Source organism: Pristis pectinata, chromosome 29 (assembly GCF_009764475.1).
Source record: "Pristis pectinata isolate sPriPec2 chromosome 29, sPriPec2.1.pri, whole genome shotgun sequence".
Taxonomy (NCBI): domain Eukaryota; kingdom Metazoa; phylum Chordata; class Chondrichthyes; order Rhinopristiformes; family Pristidae; genus Pristis; species Pristis pectinata.
Window position 1 is genome coordinate 13,887,163 of NC_067433.1, and position 20,632 is coordinate 13,907,794.

The 20,632-nt window shown below is 41.2% G+C and overlaps 1 protein-coding gene across 1 annotated transcript in view; it reads right to left on the bottom strand.

Annotated features, from left to right (window-relative positions):
• LOC127584212 (anthrax toxin receptor 1-like) overlaps window positions 1–20,632 on the bottom strand; it is a 170,313-nt gene that overhangs the window by 102,429 nt on the left and 47,252 nt on the right. The window contains exons 9-10 of the mRNA XM_052040818.1: window positions 10,775–10,835; window positions 2,531–2,629 (exon numbers count right to left, since the gene is read on the bottom strand). Of these exons, the coding sequence (XP_051896778.1) occupies window positions 2,531–2,629; window positions 10,775–10,835 (160 nt within the window). The remainder of the gene's footprint in view (window positions 1–2,530; window positions 2,630–10,774; window positions 10,836–20,632) is intronic.

Consider the following 20,632-nt stretch of genomic DNA (forward strand, 5'->3'; position numbering starts at 1 on the left):
GCAGAACTTGATTGATTGAAATAGATAAGATCCTGAGGCGTCTTAACAGAGTGGATGTGGAGAGGGTGATTCCTTGTAGGAGAATCTAGAACTAGGTATCACTGTTTTAAAAGAAAGGTCAGCCATTCACAACAGAGATGAAGTGAATATTTTTCTCTCAGTTGATTGTGAGTCTTTTCTTCAAAGGCCAATGGAAGCATGGTCTTTGAATATTTTTAAAACAGAGGTTGACATATATTTAGTAAAAGTTGCTGCAAATACACAGGAATGTGGAGTTGAGGTTGCAACCAGATCAGAGCAAGCTTGAGGGACTGATGAACTATTCATGCTCCTAGTTCATGTGTATGTCAGTATGCCTTTTAGACACTTGGCAAAAAAAACAAGAGGATACTCAGGTCATGCGCTCCATTTTTTGTGTTGGATGGCCTCAGTTGCATACAGATTTTGCCCCCTTCTCTATCTACAGAGGCTTGGATCCAAATGGGAATGTATTCAATGTTCAGAAGAATAAAGGGGGGGGGGTGGGAGGATCTCATTGAAACCTACTGGATACTGAAAGGCCTGGATAGAGTGGACGTGGAGAGGATGTTTCCATCAGTGGGAGAGTCTAGGATCCAAGGTCACAGCCTCAGAATAAAGGGACGTCCCTTTAAAACTGAAATGAGAAGGAATTTCTTCAGCCAGAGGGTGGTGAATCTGTGGAATTCATTGCCACAGAGGGCTGTGGAGGCTAAGACATTGGGTGTATTTAAGGCAGAGATTGATAGGTTCTTGATTGGCAAGGGAGTTAAGGGTTATGGGGAGAAGGTGGCAGAATGGGGCTGAAAAAGAATCGGCCGTGATTGAATGGCAGAGCAGACTCGATGGGCCGAATGGCCTGATTCTGTTCCTATATCTTATGGTCTTATGGGTCCTCATGACTAACTGCTACCTTGAGGAGTTTGTCCGGAAGGTGACCAAGGTAAATGATTCACAAAGCTATCATCTTCAGTTTGTCTTTAAATGGCATCAATGATCAGAATCAACAATGCTTGTGCAAGCTGAGACAACCGGAAATAAAGCATGTTTTAAATTATCTCTCAGTTCCATTCATTACGTAAACTTCTCAGCTTTTGGATATCTCAACAAATGTGGAACAGGTTCAGGAGAAAGCATTGACATAAACCTGAGGCAGGTTTCACAGGAATCAGAGTGGGAGTTAAGTTAGATTCTGCTGGACTGTTCTTGATGGTTCTCTGGTGGCAAAGTCTTTAGCTTTGCTTGAATCTCTGCAATCCTTTTCAGCAAAGATCAACTTTTTCCAATAATTACAAAAAGAAGCCTCAATGGCCTCAAGTCTGAATGTTAGAAATGCTTGTGCTCTCAAACCAGAGTATGTGGGTTCAGAGAGCTGAGGTAACCACATTTGTACAGAGATGTGTACAAGTACCAATTTTGGAGCATATTTGCTTATTTGCTTCATTATTAATGGAAATTTGAACCACAGTTTGCCTGTGACAGTTAAATCCACTTAAACTATCACTACCCCCATACCCCACCAATTGTTGGAAATGCTCAGTTTTGTTCATGGGTAAGAAGACCAGTCTGGACACACTTCTGAAGAATACTGTTCTCTTTAGAGTTACAGGCACCTTCATAGTTTGAGTTTTGCCTGTCCTATTACTGATACATTGGGCCTGGTTTGAGACTTAGTGGGAACTTAGCTGAGTGAGTCCTAGCCTGCCACTCTCCTGGTAAGGGGCAAATGGAAGCTTCATCCTTGACAAGGAGACTTCCAGAAGCTGCCCACATGGTAAAACCAATGTTTCAAAAATGATTCCTCAGGAAGGCAGCTCACCAAAATCACCTTCTCAAGGGCAATCAGAGATAGGCAATTAATGCTGGGTTACCAGCAACAACCAAGTCCATAAAAACTAATAAATGCAAACAAAAGGTCTGTCAGAAATCTCAAGGAGTTTCTGAGTTAACAGCTTTGAGAAAGAAAAGGTTATCTATAATGAAGGAATGAATATAAGAATTAAGAGCAGGAGAAGGCCATCTGACCCTTCAAGCATTCTCTACCATTCATCAAGAATATGGCTGATCTTTTATCTCAGTTCATTTTCCCACATATCCCCATATTCCTTGATTTACTTAATATCCAGAACTCTATCAATGACTGAGACTCCACAGCTCCCCAGGTAAAGAATTCTAAAGAACTCACCACCATGAAAAAAAATCTCCTTATCTCAGTCCTAAATGAGCCACTTATTTTGAAACTGTGAACCCAGGTTCTTGATCCCTCAACCAAGGGAAACATGCTTCCTGCAGCCACCTTGTCGAACCATATCAGAATTTTGTGATGAGGTAATTGTGACGTGCCATGGTTAGAAATAACCTTGTCACGCTTTGAGAGGTACCTAGTTTGTTTTCTTGTTTTTTTTCCTTACAATTAAAACAAAAGTTGAATAAAATACTTCACTGCGGTTAAGCCTGCAAATGATCATTGTCAACAAAAAACATCATGTCCCAGAGATCATGAGATACTTACTGAGGGTTATAGTTTCATTAATTTTGAAGCTGCAGAGAACTTTATCCACATTACGGGCATGGGAAAATCCATTCCCCCTCACAACGACTTCAAATGATTCTAAGAATAAGAAAACATATAAGAATAGCAATGATGATCAGTAATCAAGTGCTCTGGCATCAGTCAGTGTGACATGATTTGGCTGTTGTCCATCTGGACGGTTTGTTAAACCATTTTATCACCAGCTCTACATTTCTTGCAGCTGGTGTAACATCTCTGAGCTTAGAAGCTAGAGTCATAGAGATCACTGGTTCATAGAAAGTAACAGCACAAGAGGCTATTTGATGTTAATGCCAGCTAAAACCAGACTTTAAACTTACTTCCCGCCATTTGTTCCACAGCTTTCAAGTTATACTCCTGGTTTGCTCATCCAGATAGTTCTCAAATGTTCTATGGTTTCTACCTCCACTATCCTTTAAGTCAGTGAATTCCGTTTTCTCAATTCTCCACTAATCATTGTAATAATTAACATAAATCTATGCCCTCTAGTTATTGCCCTATCTGTTAAGGTAAACAGGCCATGTCTGATTATTCTATGTAGGCCTCTCATAACTCTACAGAGCTCAATTAAATCTCCCTTCAGTCTCCCTTATTGCAAAAAAAGTAATCACACCCTCAACAGACTCTTCTTTATAATTGTAAGTCTTTAGCCCCACAACACCCCCACAAATCAGCTTTGTATCTCTCATTGCCCTCTCTTCCTGCTATAGAATAACATCCATTTTTTCATTAGTGTGCAGTAAAATCTACAGCCATCCTTTTCATCCTCTGTGACTGAAGCTCTCTAATCAGGTTTCTTCAGCTGCTCTCTCTTCCTGCAGTAGGGTGACCAGATGTGTGAACGGTAGTCTTAATGTGGGCAAACTAATGCTTTATAGAGTTCTCTCAGTGAAAACTGGAACATATTTTCAAATCCTTTGCTCTTTGGCTTGACTGCAGTTCATTATCCTTCCAGTAATGGCTCTACTGACATCTCAGATAAGATGAGCCAATTCAGCTATGAAACCTGGCATCTTTGCATACTAAAAAGGTTCATATATTCATTGAATAAACTCATGGAACCATTTCACAGTTGCTTTGTATTCTTCATGACTACCACGACCCAATGGTTCAGTGTTCGAGTTGGTGGATTAAACTTCTTAAAGTATTAAAGGTTGCTGAACATTTTCTTCATAGACACTGAGTTATGAATCATTCACTGAAACCAAGTTCTGTAAATCTACTCTTCCATCTTGTCTCCTATTCTTTTTCCAGTTGATTTTTGCACTGGCGAATAGCAAAGAGGAGGAGTTTGGACATGATTCAGGTTTTGACATCACCATTGGAAACCACTACTTAGAATGAGGGTGTGAAGGAAACAGCATAGTTGGATATGAAAACTATGCATTGTTCAAACATGATGCAAACACTCTGGGACATTTTTTATTTCAATTACAAACTTGTGTGCTCTGGCTTTCAGAGAGTAATTAAGGAACAAGGAGTCTTCAAGGATGTTGAACACACCCCTATGAAGTGTCTATTATACTGTTAGCTGTGTGATGATCTGTGAAAGCTAAGGAAATATTCTTAAATCAGCAATTATATGGTTATTGTACACCCAGTGATTTCAAAACATTTCAGTGCATTTTCTAGTTTTGTCCATAAAATCTGATTTTTGGTCAGTAAAATTGTTGGGTTACTTGCCCGGAGCAAGAGGGTATAATAAAGGGAATGTTTTTAAATGTGCTACAAAGCCTCATTTTCCAGGATGGTTCTACAACTGTAATTGTGCATGGCTGAGATATTTAGAACAAGAGCCTGTGGTAGGTCGGCCTGCTTACAGCACAGACTGTATAATCCAAGATAACTCACCAAGGGCCTTCTGCCATTTTAGCTGGTCCCTCTCCATGGGTACTGTCACCTTTCCTTTTCAAGCTATCAACATCACCACAGCCAACCTTCTCTTCAAAAACCCACTGCTTATCCTAGCAGGCTTGAAAACCATAAAACAACATCCACATCCCTTTTTATTCATCAATGTGCAGTGAAATGTGGAACTAATATTTTCAAATTCTGTGATTAAAACTCTCCAGTCGAGTTTCAGCCTATGCCACAAAACTGAAACAGCCATAGCCAAAGTAGCAAATGATGTCCACTGCGAGTATGATGGTCCATTATCCTTCTCTCTCTTCCTTGAGTCTGTGCGTACTTTCATGGAGTCGACACAACTACCTGGAAATTCATCCCCTCCTGATAACACTCTATAAAGTAGGAGGTTCTGAAATTTGGTTTCATTGAAGTTCACGGAACTGTATTTCAGAAATGGTATAAAGTGTACAGTTGCTACTTTACAGTTAGAAATTGGACCCATTTGCATCCATTTTTCTGTGTGTACATGGATAAAAAGCATGATTCTCTTGTTTTGCACCAGTTTTGAAGGTGTATGGATGGAGAAAGTTGGTTTTAAGTAGACTGCAGGTATCCAGAGGAAGGAAGATAGTTTAAACTTGATTGAAGGCGTAGAGGGAGGACATGGTTTAGAGGTAATTGAAGGTATACATATGACTGTATCTGTACAGAGGAGGAAGGTAGTTTCAAGAACGTTGATAATCTACAATTGGTTCCTTGTTAGGAAACAATGTTGTTGTTTTAAAAATTCTGAATGATACACTCTACGTCTGCATCCTCCTCTAGCCAAAGAACCCTTCAAGGGTTTTGCACTCCTTAACTCCAGCCCTTTGTGCATCCCCAATTTTAGTCAAAGGCCTCTTCTTCAGCTGCCAAGACCCAAGCTCTAGAATTTCACCCCCCTCCTTCCTTCTCCCAAGTTCTCTCCCATCTATTAAGATTGTATCTCATTAACCAAGCTTTTGGTCATCTGTTCTAATATTTTCTGATGCCCTGCCTGCTCTAATACCTTTCAGATTTTGTTTGACAATCTCTCTGTGAAGCATCTTGAGATATACTACTAGGTGAAAGCTGCAATTTAATGCAAGTTGTTGTTCTCTGAAGTTAACACCTTCAATTCATTCAATGACTTCAGAATCCTGGTTAGAGAGAAATATCAGCCAAAGACCCCAATGCTCTCTCCTGTATGATCCTTCACCCATTTGCTATAAATGAGTTATTGTTTGCTTTAACCAAACACAGACAGGAATTTAATAAAAATCCAGTCTGCAGGGACATAGGACAAGCCAAATTAATTCCACAAGTGTTTTATGTAGTTGATACGAATGGCACTGAAATATAAAAGGGACATTGGTTTTACTGAAATGTGTTCAGCTAACATTATTTTACTGCTTGAAATATGGGAACATGAAAAGGTAATTCAAGAGAGAAGATTATCCCCATATCAAAACTTCTTCACCCTGGTGAACAATGAGCAGATGCAGCCACCAACAGTCCTATGTACATTATATATGTCTGCACATGAGCTGAAGCAGTAAAGCTAGCTTGTCAACTTTAAGAGATTTTTCTCAACTACACTCACCAGCGATGCTATCTCCTTTTTTTCCCTCAATCCAGTTGTGGGGGTCTGGGACACCAAAGGAGTGGGTAACTAGTAGAGCTATTGCTCTGGTGGACCAGCTTCATCCCTGACCTTTGATACTATCTGCATGGACTTTGCACATTCTCCCTGTGACAGCATGGGTTTATCCTCAGTGCTCTAGTTTCCTCCTACATCCCAAAAACGTGATGATTGGCAGGTTAGTTGGTTTCACTAAAATATAGCAGGGTGGCAGGAGAATCAGGGAGCAGTTGATTGGCATGTGGGAGATTACAGAGAAATTAGTGGAGAATGGGATTGATGGGATTGCATTGAGATCTGGCATAGACTAAATGGGCTGAATAGCCTCCTTTTACATTGTATGAAAGTATCAGAAATATGAAACACGAAGAATGACACAATGGCGCAGCTGGTAGAGCTGCTGCCTCACAGTGCCAGACACGCAGAATAATCCTGACCTAGGGTGCTGTCTGTGTGTGTCTCTCTCTCCGGTTTCCTCCCACATCCCAAAGATGTGTGGGTTGGTAGGTTGGTTGGACACTGTAAATTGCTCCCAGTGTGTTGGTGATGGTAGAATCTGGGTGGAGCTCATTTCCAGCTCACGTGGAAACAATAAAAAATTAGATTAATGTAGGATAAGTGTAAGTGGGCAGTCAAAGGCTTGTACATAGTTGGTGGGCCAATAGACCTGTGTCTGTGTTATACATCTCTATGACTCTGTGAAAATGGGATCAACCCTTGGCCTCTCCACAGATTGCTCTCCATATTGTTATTGTCAAAAAAATCCCACAATATTTATTTCTAGCTCAGTTGATAGAAACAAATGACTCATGTTCATTGATCAGCTGGAAAGTTGAACAGAATGGTGGCAGATGGAATTTAACACAGACAAGTGTAGGATATGCACTTCGGAAAGTCAAATTCTGGTGGGGCATATAGAGTAAATGGCAGGGACCTTAGCAGTGTAAATGTACAGAGGGACCATGGGGTGCAAGTCCATTGGTCACTGAAAGTGACAGACAGGGTAGATAGGGCAGTGAAGAAGGCATTTGGTATGCTTGCCTTCATAGGCCAAGGCATTGAGTATAAGAGTTCAGATGTCATGTTGAAGCTATATAAAAAAATGGTTAGACTGCATTTGGAGTATTGGGTACGTTTCTGGCTGCTACAATGCAGGAAGGATGTGGTAGCAATAGAGAGAGTGCAGAGGAGATTCACCAGGATGTTGCCCGGAATATAGGGCTGCAATTATAAAGAGAGAATAGATAAGCTGGTTTTATTCACACTGCGGTGAACTTTTAGGGGTTTACAACACTTATGAGGGGCATAGATAGGATATGTAATCAGAGTCTTTTTCCAAGGGCAGGGTAGCCTAGAACCAGAGGGCACAGGTTTAAGGTGAGAGGGAGAAATTTAAAGGAGATCTAAGGGGTAAATTTTTCACACAGAGGGTTGTGATCATCTGGAATGAACTGCCAGAGGAAGTAATAGAGGCAGATGCAATTACACGTTTAAAAGATATTTGGACAGGTACTTAAATAGGAAAGGCGTAGAGGGATAAGGGCCTAATGCAGGCAAATGTGATTAGCATCACAGTCGGCATGGGCGAGGTGGGCCAAAAGGGCCCATTTCTATACTGTGTGATTCTATGTATAACTCCTATTTCATAAATGTATCCAGTTGTCCAATTTACAGTCACTCCTTGGGTAGGAAAATGTGAGCAAGGTATCATAAGCAACTAAGAAATTAATTAATATGTCCCAAGGTTCTTTTTCAAGGCCATTACCAAAAAAAGTTTGTCACTGAGCCAAATTTTCCTAACACACAAGCAAAAATGTGATGGGTGATGAAAGCATGTGAATTAGGACAAGGGTGCTTAGGATAAAAAGAAACAAAAACTTCCAGAGCTGCATTCAAAATTCTTGGGATACCATCTCTTTAAACAAAGGAAGAAGTTAGTGAGGCAGTCAGTTCATTATAATTTCAAATGGTGCATTAGGTGCCAAAGCTTTAAAGAAAAAACTTAGGTTATCATGACAAAAATCCATGGCCATAAGCATATTTTACAGCTAATCCCACAAGTACAGTTGGAAATGTTCCATTTTATACAACACCACAGAATGAATCCATCCCAAGCTCTCTGAAAATCTGGCTACACTCACAACCAAGTTTGTGTCTGAGTGAAAATTCACAGGAAGACTCATTTTATTAATATGTGACAGGTTACATACCAACCCCAATACTATTTGCGTAATTCAGTGTTTTTTTTAAGTAACCTTTTAATGGGGACCACAGTCCCAACTGATATGTTCTGAGGACTGCTTTTGGGAGAGTCTTCACAGGCTGATAGATCATTTTGAGAGCTCTCCCACAGCAAACTCCCAAACACTTGAAGTAGAAAATAATTGCAGAGATGTGGAACAAAATAGATTGCTCTCCAAAAGACCTGGCACACACTAAACGAGCTGAATGACCTCCTTTGGTGTTATAATGTTCTATAGTTCAATGTTAAATTATGGCACGGTAGGCAGATGGCAATTAGGCAGGACATCTTCTGATATGAAGAAACAAAAGGCATAATGTATGATCCACCATTTTATTCTATATTAATAGGGCCTGTCCATCAGTACTTGCAGGCTACCCAAAGTGGACAACCACTCAGTTAAGTTTTATTCCATCTGTGCCCATTCACATGAATTTCCAGCAATATCTGAATGATATAGCACAGTTGGACATTCAGCCCTTGTCCTGCACTTTCTAAGATCAACCGAGTTATTCCTACTCCTGCTCTTTTTGCCGTATACCTGCAAGACTTTTCTGCAAATATTTATCCAATTCTCTTTTGAGGTCTACTGCAGAATTTGTTTCTACTGCTCGGTCAGGTAGTACGTTCCAAATCTTAAACCCTTGTTGTGCAACTGTCTATTCCTTGTCTCTCCTCTGGTTCAATACCAATAAATCTGAGCCTTCAGTTAGCAAAATTTCAGTCATTAGAAACATGTTATCTTCATTTACTCTCTCTTTACGCTTCATGATTCTATCTATATTAAAGGCAGCAAATGCTGGAAATACCTCAACAGACAGCATCTGTGGAAAGAGACACTGAGTTAACATTTCAGATCATAGACCTTCATCAGAACTGGGACAGAGAGGAGACGTGTTGATTTTAAGTCGCAGAGAGGGAGGGGGAGGAATGGATAGGACGTAGGGAATATCTCCGATAATGTGACTGCCTTGAGAGCACCTGCGTTCAGTTTTCAGGGGCAAATGTTGAGCTTCCAGTTGCCTCGTTCTCCGTCCCACATCCCACTCTGACCTATCTGTTAGGTGGACCTTGCTATAATAGTGCAGGAGGCCAATGTAAGCTGGAGGAGCAGCACCTCAACTTCCGGCTGGGCATGCTGCAGCTTTCTGGACTCGATATCAAATTAAGCAACTGGAAGTAACTCATTTTCACTGTTTGCATCAGAACTGACAAGTCCATCTATGATATTGGCTCAGTTTTTCCTCTCTCTTTGCACAATTTGACCTACCAGACATGTCCACAGCTGTGCCTTTTACAACTTTTATGTTCCTTTATTCACATTCTCTCTCTGATTGCCCACATTAACTGGATGACATCATTTACAGATCCATATGGTAAGCCTGGTCTTCCTTATCAGGACCTGATTGCCCTTCCCACCAGGCAAGCACGGTAGTGTTGGGCAGGCATGGTAGTGTAGGGGTTAGTACAACGCTATTACAGTGCCAGCGACCTGGGTTCAATTCTGGCCACTGTCTATAAGCAGTTTGTACGTTCTCCCTGTGTCTGCATGGGATTCCTTCGGGTGCTCCGGTTTCCTCCCACATTCCAAAGATGTACCAGTTAGGAAGTTGTGTGCATGCTATGTTGGCACCGGAAGCGTGGCGACACTTGCGGGCTGCCCCCAAAACACTCTACGCAAAAGATGCATTTCACTGTGTGTTTTGATGTACATGCGACTAATAAAGATATCGTATCTTATATCTTCTCTTACCCTATCTGCAACCGAAAACCAACTTGTTTTCTCCTCACATCAGTTCTGACGAAGAGCTTCTCACAGAAGCGTTAACTCTGCTTCTCGGTGTGCCTGACCTGCTGAACTTTCCCACATTCTCTGTTTTTATTTCAGATTTGCAGCACCTGAAGTTTTTTTTCAGTTTTCATGATTTTATCTCTCTGCTCCATACAGAACAGCCTCCAGCATTTGTCTCCTAGCCCCATTCCTCTTGAGTGCATTGATTATATGACATTCATCCCTTCACAACATGCTAAATAAAGTATAATGATCCTCCAGAGAGACATTGCTAAACTTGTCCTGTTGAAAAAAAGTGAACATAGTGGGGAAAGTTTTCTCCAGCTACTGAGTGATGAATTTAAAAGGAACAGCTACTATTTTAATAGAAATAGTGGACAGAAAGAGTTTCATGGATGTCTCTACCACATTACAGCACATGAAAGTTTTCCCTTCACGTCAAAATAGTCCTGCAACTGACTCATAGGCTGATCACAGGAAATGAGCGTGGCATAACCACGGATTAATGAAAAACTTTACCTCAGCACCTACAAAATTTCATTGCAGCATGAAAATGTCTGAAGAGAGAAAACAGCCAGCCTGCATTGCTTTTACTGGAATGGATTCAATGACCCCAAGAAAGCAAAATATTTAGTGTGTTTGATGCTGGCCTAACGCACTTACCTCCAGCACAGATGCTTGATGGCTCAGCTGCCAGGATCTCAATACAAGATTTCTTCAGGATCTAGTCATTGGGGAGAAAGAAGCAACAATCAGCAATCCTGCAAAGCTTTTCTCTCCTTAGCCTAAACTGGGGAGATGCAATTACTCCTAAGCACTACCATGTGCATATCTACTGAATCATGAGAAAAGTCTTCATTTTTTTAAAACATAAAAGATTTGAACTCTTTGAAACCTGATTTGGTTTTTGGAAAAGGAATATCTGAAAAGAATGTCAGGGGCCAATTAAATGATGACAGAATCAATATAAAGCCTCAGAGCTAGAGCTATGACTTCATTACACCCCCATGGTGAAAGTAAACGATAAAGAGTTCATTTCGCCCCTTGGACCTTCTCCATCTTTCACTAACATCACATCTGATATTTATTTTAACTCCATCCACCTGCCTTGGCACCATGTTGTTTCAGAGTCTTAACCAGTAAAATCTATTGCACTCAGATAAAAATGATTAACCATGCTGGCATCAACTGATCTTTGTGAGAGATAGTCCCACACTTCCACAAGTCTTTGCATGAAGAAGTGTTTCTCAATTGAATATCCGTGCCTCTCATTTCTGGTCATGTCTCTTTGCTCTTGACCAACTCCCAGCTGTAAAAGAAGGTCCCCATCTATTAACCCTGCTAGTTGCTTGCAAAGCCCTATCAACCTCAATCAAATCATCCTGTCATCTTCTGTAATCCAGGTCAAACAGGTATAGTTTAGCTGCATTTACACTGACCATGAAGGGCTTATACCTCAAGTCAGAAATCAGGAAGCATCGCCAAATTAAATCTGCCACATTCACAGAGATTTGGCTCTGGAAAAATATGATAACTGAATAGATTGTCAACATAATCAGTGTTAGAAAAATGGTTAGATTTGTAGTAGGTACATACAGAAGAAGCCCTATTGTCATTGCAACATTTAAAGGACTATATTATATGCTAATAATGAAGTTTCAGTAGGTTCCTCAACTCCTAACATCTACACTGACATGGTACGGTGATGGAATTTGAATAATAATGGTGACCATCTTTGGAAGAGGAAAGAAAGATGTATTACTACAGTGTAGTTCACATATTGTTTAGTCTTTCAGGGTGTCCCAAAGCTTTTGTTCACCTAATTATTTTTCAAGATCTAGGAAGAGATGGCGAGGCAAATATCTATTGTCCATCCATAATTACACTTGACAAGTTGGTGATGTTGCCTTCTTGAACTGTTGTGGCCCTTCTAGTGAAGATGCCTTCACATTGTTGTTGGGGAGAGAGTTCCGGGATTCAGACCTTGTGGCAATGAAGGAAAGCCAATATATTTCCAGGTCAGAAAGGTGTACGACTTGGAGAAGAACCTGCAGATAGTGGTGCTCATATGAAGTGAAGCTTTTGTTCTTCTTGGTGTTAAAGGCTACATATTTGGAAGGTGTTGTTCTCGTAGCCTAGGCAGGTAAATGCAATGCATTTTGCAGATGGTACATGCTGAAGCCATTGTGTACTGTCGGTGGAAGAAGTGCATGTTTATGCTGGTGGATGGGGTACCAGTTAAGTAGGTTATTTTGTCTTGGATGGTGTCAGGTTTCTTGACAGTTGTTGGAGCTGCATTCATTTAGGCAAATAGAGAGTGTTCCATTCCACTGGATTTGCAGCCAGCAGAGTACTTTGAGTTATTATTTGCTGTAAAGCAGGTAATACAGCAACTAAATTATGCACATAAATTCCCACAAGCAGCAATATGAAAATAACAAGATAAGATGATTTTTGACTGAGGAATAAGTATTGACCGAGACAATGAGGATAACTCTCCTTCTCATTTTCAAGGGCTATTTTATATCCATCTGAGAGTGCAATGAGATCTAGGTTAAACAACTCATTCAAAAGTTTGCACCCTCGAGTGTGCAGCACACCCTCAAAAGTCACGAAAATATCAGCCTAGATTTTGTGCTCAAATTGTGAGAAAATTATTCACCGTATCCGTCCTTCAAGGAAAAAGTTGGGACAAGTGGATTAGAGTACAGAAAGCAACTGTTTCTTGTTTTGGGCTACTGAGCTATCCTGATGCCATCAACAAATATCAAGGACATCTGCTCTTTTCAAATCTGAACTCTATATGGATCGTAAGAGAGGCGTGGTGATGAAGCAGGTAGTGCAGCTGCCTTACAGCTCCAGAGACAAGGATTTTGTATGTGAACTTTGCACATTCTTCTTGTGACTGCATAGGTTTGCCCAGGTGCTCCAGTTTCCACCCACACCCCAAAGATGAGCTGATTGGTTGGTTAACACAAAATGGGCAACGCAGACGAATTGTGCAATGTATACGCCATCATAGCAACTCCCAGAGTTTTGCAATTTTAAGTTCCTGTGGGCTTTGTGACATTAATCTCACCTATTCTTCATATTCTTGCCTGTGGTTGTAGTATTCTGTAAACTACTTATTTAATTAAAAACTGACCTGTTGAAAGGCAGGGACACAAGTTCCAAGCTAAGGCCAATGTCAAGTTTGCTGTATTTTATCAGCTGGTGGAGTGTCAGGTTGTGATATTCACCAGAGTGACTTGCTTCTGTTCATGCCAAGAATGTTCAAATTTTTGCAGCTCGCTACCTAATCCAAAAATCCCAGATGGATTATCAGGAGCAAAACATCCCCACCACGAGTAATTCCTATGGAATGTGCTGATGTGCATCAATGTGTCTGGAAACACTGTACATTCTTATCAACAGATAACATGTAGGGTATGAAGTTCATTGGATCATCATGCCGAGATGGAAGATTTATTTACTTTCTAATTATTATATTCCCCTGGAACTGGGCATCACTGCAAATCCAGCATTTGTTGCCCACCCCTCAGCTGCATCAGCTTAATTTAATATCTCAATTTCTCATCGCTGTCTTCAAATCTCTACGTGCCCTCACCCATCCCTAAATCTTTTGGAGCATGATTACCCTCTGAGAATATTGAATTCCTCCAATTCTGGTTCCTTCAGGGTTCAAATTTTTCTCACTATGTGTACAGATTCCAGAATTTAGCACTTCAGTAGTTGAATGACTTACCATGGTCGAAAAAGTAAATTCAAAGTAAGAAAGAAGGCAGATTTGGAGAAGGTCAGAGATCTCAGTGGGTGATTGGACTGGAGGAGATAGGAAGTGGCAAGTCCATAGAGTGATTTGAAATCATGGATAAGAATTTTAAAATCAAAGCACTGCTTCACTAGCAGCCAGTGAGCACAGAGTTGGTACAGAACCTAATGGGATAGCCCTTTGCTGATTTCCTGCTCAGCTCTCAAGTTCAGCCCACAGTGTCTGTGCTGACCATGATGCCAATCGGAATTAATCCCATCTGCCTGCACACGTGCCTGTCAATAGATAACATGTAGGGTATGAAGTTCATTGGATCTTGATGATGAGATGGAAGATTTATTTACTTTAACATTGTTATCGTATCTGCTTCCACCACTTCCCCTGGCAGCGTGTTCCAGTCATCCACCATTTTCTGTATAAAATAATTGCCTCATGTATCTCCTTTAACCATTCGCCCTCTCACCTTAAAACTATTTAGTCTTCGACTTTTCCACCCTGGCAAAAGGACTCTATCTACTCTATATGCCTTATTTAGATATCTGATAGAAGTATAGTTTTATATTCTTCTATCAGGTCTCCCCTAAACCTCCAATGTTCCAGAGAAAACAATCCAAATTCATCCAACTTCTCCTTATAGCTAATACCCTCTAATCCAGGAAACATCCTGGTGAACTTGTTCTGCACCTTCTCCAATAAACTTCCACATCCTTCTCATAATGTAGTGACCAGACCTGCACAAGGCAGATTTTTGTTGAACAATTCACAAATAATTTCCACTGTTTAGCCTCCAGAACAGTGTGGTCTGGTTTAAATGATAGGCTGTGATTAAACACCAATCAAGGGATTACATGTCCAATCAATCTACATAACTGCAGCAATTAACCAAGAAATAAATATTTCTAACAAACTTATACATGTAATTGAGTGGGCCTGGTTTAGTGAGATATACGTTCATTATGGGCTGGATCTGTTTTAATCCAGCTGTTAGCTCCCCTTTTCAACATATATAACATGCGGTTGGTAAAGCAGAGCTCGTTGGCAGAAAACGTCTCCATAATAGGGCCTTGCTTATTCAGTCACAGGGTTTGAGTGTCCTGGCATTGATAGCATTTATTGATCATTCCAAAGCATCTGCGCAACTAGTGATCTTCTATATCAATACAGAGGGCAGCTAAGAGGTGGTGTGGGTCTGGAGTTACATGCAGGCAAGACCAAAAAAGGACGATATTTTTCATTTCTTTCTCTACATTTGTGAACAAGGTGCAATGAATAATAGTTGAGATGCTCCAAGGTCAGTAATATATTATTCTGTATTTATTTAATTAATTTGAGTCGTAGAATAATACAGCACAGAAACAGGCCCTTCGACTCAACCAGTCAGCCATTTACACCAATCCCATTTTATTCTTCCCACATTCCCATCAACTCCCCCCAGATTCTTCCACTCACCTAAACACTAGGGACAATTTGGGATTTCTTTGAGATGCGGGAGGAAAAGGAGCACCTTGTGGAAATCCAGCTGATCACAAAGAGAACACGGAAACTCCACACAGAGAACATTGGAGGTCAGGATTGAACTAGAATTTAAACTTCCCAGCTGCCAGTCTGGAGGTTTGAACTGATCATTTGACTAGATCTCTAGTAGAGGTACCACGTCATCGTTCCCCTTAAATGGTGGCACTGGCAAGTTGAACATTTTTCCATTTTGGTTGCACATTGTCAGCATCAAGTAAGCATGGCATGCAGCATAGAGTGTGAAGCTCCCTCAATTATAGCCCAATAATGGGTCTTAACCTTTCGCCCAGGGAAACTCATTCCAGCGCACCAACACATAATGAATTGACTCAGCAATACTGTCTCTATATAACGTCTATAATAATGGGCAGTATTCCACCCTGGATTGATGCCCAATTAGAATTAGATTGTCTGCCTCATTTCTTGTGCACTCTTGAATTTGGCAGATAGAAGGGACTTCAATCACATCAGCCTACGCTCAAGTCCATTTCCTGGCAGTGAACACGTATTGTTGTGACTTGTTGTTACCTTTTCCCCTCAACCATCCAAACCAGGAAAAAGCATTTTGGTATTGGCAAGAAAGATGCAGATAAATGACTTCAATGTGTATTCCTGGAATCTTGAATGAAGAGCCATGAATGCTATAACCTGGCACCAAACAAAACCCACAGAATGATTCCAGATCAGGCTGGTATTCAGTGAATGGGGCTAATCCAGCTACACCTCCAATTTCATCTCCCTTTAACTTTCTACAGAGTCCCAGCAATCACATTGAAAAGGGCGAGTTTGAGGCAGTGTTACAATTACCTCCAGAACCTTGGTGTCCTTGTGAAGATCAGTCAGAACACTATGAACATCAAAATTTAATTCTTATTCTTATAAGAATTTAATTCTTATGTTTTTGATTCAATGTTTCTGACATTCCTGTGAGAGCAGAGAAAAATAACTTTTTTTATGGGGATCCCTGGTAGTTGTAGAGGATAGTATTTATCCATGTTAGAAGGTAACCATTTGGCACATTGATTTGTCCTTGGCACTCCACTACTTCCCAATAGCCAGCAAATTATTTTCCACTATGTTGCTGTCTAATTTTCTTTTGAAAGCCCAGATTAACATTACTTCCACAATCCTTAGAGGCAGTGAATTTCAGATAATGACCACACTGCAAAGAAAATATTAATTTCTCCTGAATTTTTTGTTCATGTCTGCCCTACACCTTGTACCATCTCTATTTACCTTATCTAAACCTGTACTGATCCTTGCACCTCTGTCAAATGTCTTCTCAACTTTCTTTGCTCTAAGGAGAACAGTTCTAGTTTATTTTGTCTAACTTGCTGCTGAAATACCTTGTCCTTGGAATAACTTCTTGCACCATCTCTTGGGTGTTTACATCGTTCCTATAGTTGGACACAATACTCTAGCTGTGGCCAAGCCAGTAACTTATAAAGGTTCAACAACTCTGATTCAACTTGGCAGAGAGATGGAAGCAGGGAACACTCCTACTTCATACCTCCAGTGACCTTGATTTGATCCTGACCTCCGATATCAAGTTTGCATGTAATCCACCTGGATTTCCCCGGGTGCTCCGCTTCCTCCAACATCCCAAAGATATGTGATAGGTTAAATGGCTACTGTAAAATTGCCCTCAGTGCAGGTGAATTGTAGAAGGATCAAGGAGTTGATGGCACATGAGAGAGAATAGATTAGAACCAGTGATCCCTGCTGAAAGTTATATATGTCAGGTGGAGGAAAGGATCAGACTTCTAGACTTTATGCTTGTTGCTTCTACAGTGAATAGCTAATGTTTTAAAATTTTATTTTGGGATCTGGGTGTTGCTAGTAAGATCAGCATTTATTAGCCCGTCCGTAATTGCCTTCGAGGAGGTTGGTGAGCTGCATTCGTGAACCACTGTAGCCTTCTAGTAAAGATACATCCACAGTGCTGCTGCATAGGGATTTTCAAGATTTGGACCCAGTGATGTTGAGAGAACAGTGATATATTTTCCACGGCTTATGAAGTGCAACTTGGAAGGGAACTTGGGCGTGGTGGTGTTACTGGCATCTGCTGTCTTTGCCTTTGTTGGTGGTAAAGGTTGTGGGCTGAGAGGTTGCTGTTGGATTTTACCTGGCATGGTGCATTTTGTAGATGGTGCACACTGATGGTGCACACTGCAAAAGTGTAACAGTGGTGGACAGAATGAATTTTTAAGTGGTTGATAGGTGGCAATCAAGTGAGCTGCTTTGTCCAGGATGGTGCCAAGCTTCTTGAGAAACGTTGAAGCTGCACTCGTCTAGATGAAGGGAGAATAGTCTATCACACTCCTGACCTGTGCCTTGTGAATGGTAAAAAAACCTTGGGATGTCTGGAAGTGAGTCACTTGTTGCAAGACACCTGCCCTCTTGACCTGCTGTAGTAGCCATGATATTTATATGGCTGGTCTAGTTGAGGTTTTGGTCAATGGTGACCACTAGGATATTGATGGTAGAGGAGTCAATGATGGTGGTGCCTTTGAATGACAAGGGTTATACAGCACAAGAACAGGACCTTTGGCTCACCGAAACATGCAAACCTTCAACCATCCATTTACACTCATCTCATTTCTTTTCTCCCCACATTCCCATCAAGTCCCCCCTCCCTTCACCCCTCTCACCCCTCCCCCCCAAGATTCCACCCCTCATGTACACAATCGGGCCAATATATGGTGCTCAATTAATCTGCCAATCCACATGACTTTGAGCTGTGGGAGGAAATCCAGGCAGTCGCATGGAGAACTTGCTAGCTCCACACTGGTAGCACCAGAGGTTAGGATCAAATCCCGGTTACTGGAGCTATGAGGCAGCTGCCACTGTACCATCCAGGTGGCTAGACTACCTTTTGTTGGGAATGGTCATCATCCTGCACTTTTGTGATGCAAATATTGTTTGCCACACCAGCCCATGCTTCAGCGTTGCCAGATTCATAAAGTTATACAGCATGGAAACAGCCCCTTCAGCCCCACAAGTCTGCACCAACCATCAAGCACCCATTTGCACTAATCCCATATTGTGCTCCCCACATTCCTATCAACTCGCTTCAGATTCTATTACTATCACTACACTCACCTACACACTAGGAGTAATTTGCAGCCGCCAATTAACCTACCAACTTGCATATCTTTGGCTTGTGGGAGGAAACTGGAGCACCCAGAGGAAAACCCATGTGATCACAGAGAGAACATGCAAATCCACACAGACAGCACCAGAGGTCAGGATTGAACCCACTATGCATGCAGCTGTGGCTTGGTTCATTTACTGATGAGTAGCAAATGCAGCTGAATATTGTACAATCATCAGCGAACAACTCCACTTCTGACTTATGATGGAAGGAAGGTCATTGATGCAGCTGCTGAAGATGGTTGGTCCGCAATCACTGCCCCGAGGAACTCCAGCGGTGATGTCCTGGGTCTGGGATAATTAAGCCCTGACACCCACAGGGTAGGACTCCAACCACTGGACTATTTTCTCACTGGCCTTTGTTTTACCAGGGTGCCTTGATGCCCCACTTGATCAAAAGCTGCTTTTATGTCAAGTGCAATCACACTCACTTGACTTTAGAATTTAGCTCTTTGGTCCATGTTTGGACCCAGGTTGTGCTGAGTGGTCCTTGCAAAACCTAAACCTGGTGTTACTGAGTAGGTTATTGGTGAGCAAGTGCTGCTTGAAAGCACTCTTGATGATGCCTTCTATCACACTGACAAAGGGCTGATTGGGCAGTAATTACATGAACTGGATTTGTCCTGTTGTTTGTCAAAAGGACATACCTGTGCAAATTTTCACTGGTTGAGAAGGTGCCAGTGTTGTACCTTTACTGGAATGGCTTGGCTCGAGGTACAGATGGTTCTGGAGCACAGGTTAAGCTGGGATGTTCTCTGATCCCATAACCTTGCTGTATCCAATGCTGCTTGAATGCATTGTCAACAACAGCTTCCATCATTTAATGAACACAGGCTGGTAGGGTCGGTTAATGAAGCGTTACTGTTTCCTGCAAAACCCACTGCCACCAAATGAGGTAATAAATATTCATGAAACATTGGAAACAGCGAGGAAGCTGCTGCTGTTGAGTAATGCTCTTCTGTCCTGGAGCCTCCTGTAAGAAATCATTCCAATAAAAACATTGCTAAAGAAATTGGTTGCATTTGAAGAGTGGCATTGATCAGATCTGAAAATAGGATCTAAAAGCGTAGGAGGAACGAGATCATTCAGAGTGACCAATGCCACTGAGAACCACTACCACTTAGATCCACAAGTAAGTGGAAAGCCCAGTGTGAGTGGGAATCTAGTGCTCAACTTATTTTCGTGGAATTAACCTGGGCAAGTGGAAAGGATGGAGGCAATGATTACAATTCAGTTAGATTTAGCATCGTTATGGAAAAGGACACAGATAGAACATAGAGCATAGAACAGTATAACACAGGAACAGGCCCTTTGACCCACAATGTCTCTGCCATTGATGGTGCCAAATTAAACTAATCCCATCTCCCTGCACAAGACAGATGAGGAGTAAAGTTTTAAATTGGGTTATAGACAATTTTATAAGACTGAGACATGATTTAGCAAAATAGCTACTTGAAAGGAAATCAGTGTGATGTCAGTGGAAGGCATTCCACATGTTCTCAAAAATGGGGAGAACCCAATCATGTACACAAGCTCACAGTCAGGGACTTCAAGGAACATATAGGACAGGATCATGCAAAAAATGCAAGCTGTTTACACTTACTGGGAGCTGAACACCGCAGAAAGTCTGAAGGAGTATATCAGATGCAGGGGTCGGATTAAAAAGGAAGTCAGGAAGGGAAAGTATGTGCATGAAACATACTGGCAAATAAAATCAAAGGGAAGTCTTAGATATTCCATCATAAATGAAGGACAAAAGGAAAGACAAGGGCCTATTAGAGATCAAATAATTCCTTAAATTTGTAGATAGAAAAATTGTAAAGTTTGAAATAAATGCTACGTTTAGTCTTCATGGAAGACAGGGAAGATATGGGCTTTGACATGAAAGAAGTAGGGTGCTGCAAATGGAGAGGGGTTACAGTAAGCAGCTGAGAATCTTTAAAAATAGACATGTTGCCAGGTCCAGGTAGAATGCTGTCTTTTAAGAAATGGGAGGAAATAGCAGAGCCTTTGACAATAATTTTCCAATGCTCTTCGAATTTTGGTGCTGGTCAATTGAAAGGTTGCTGTATTGGCCAGGA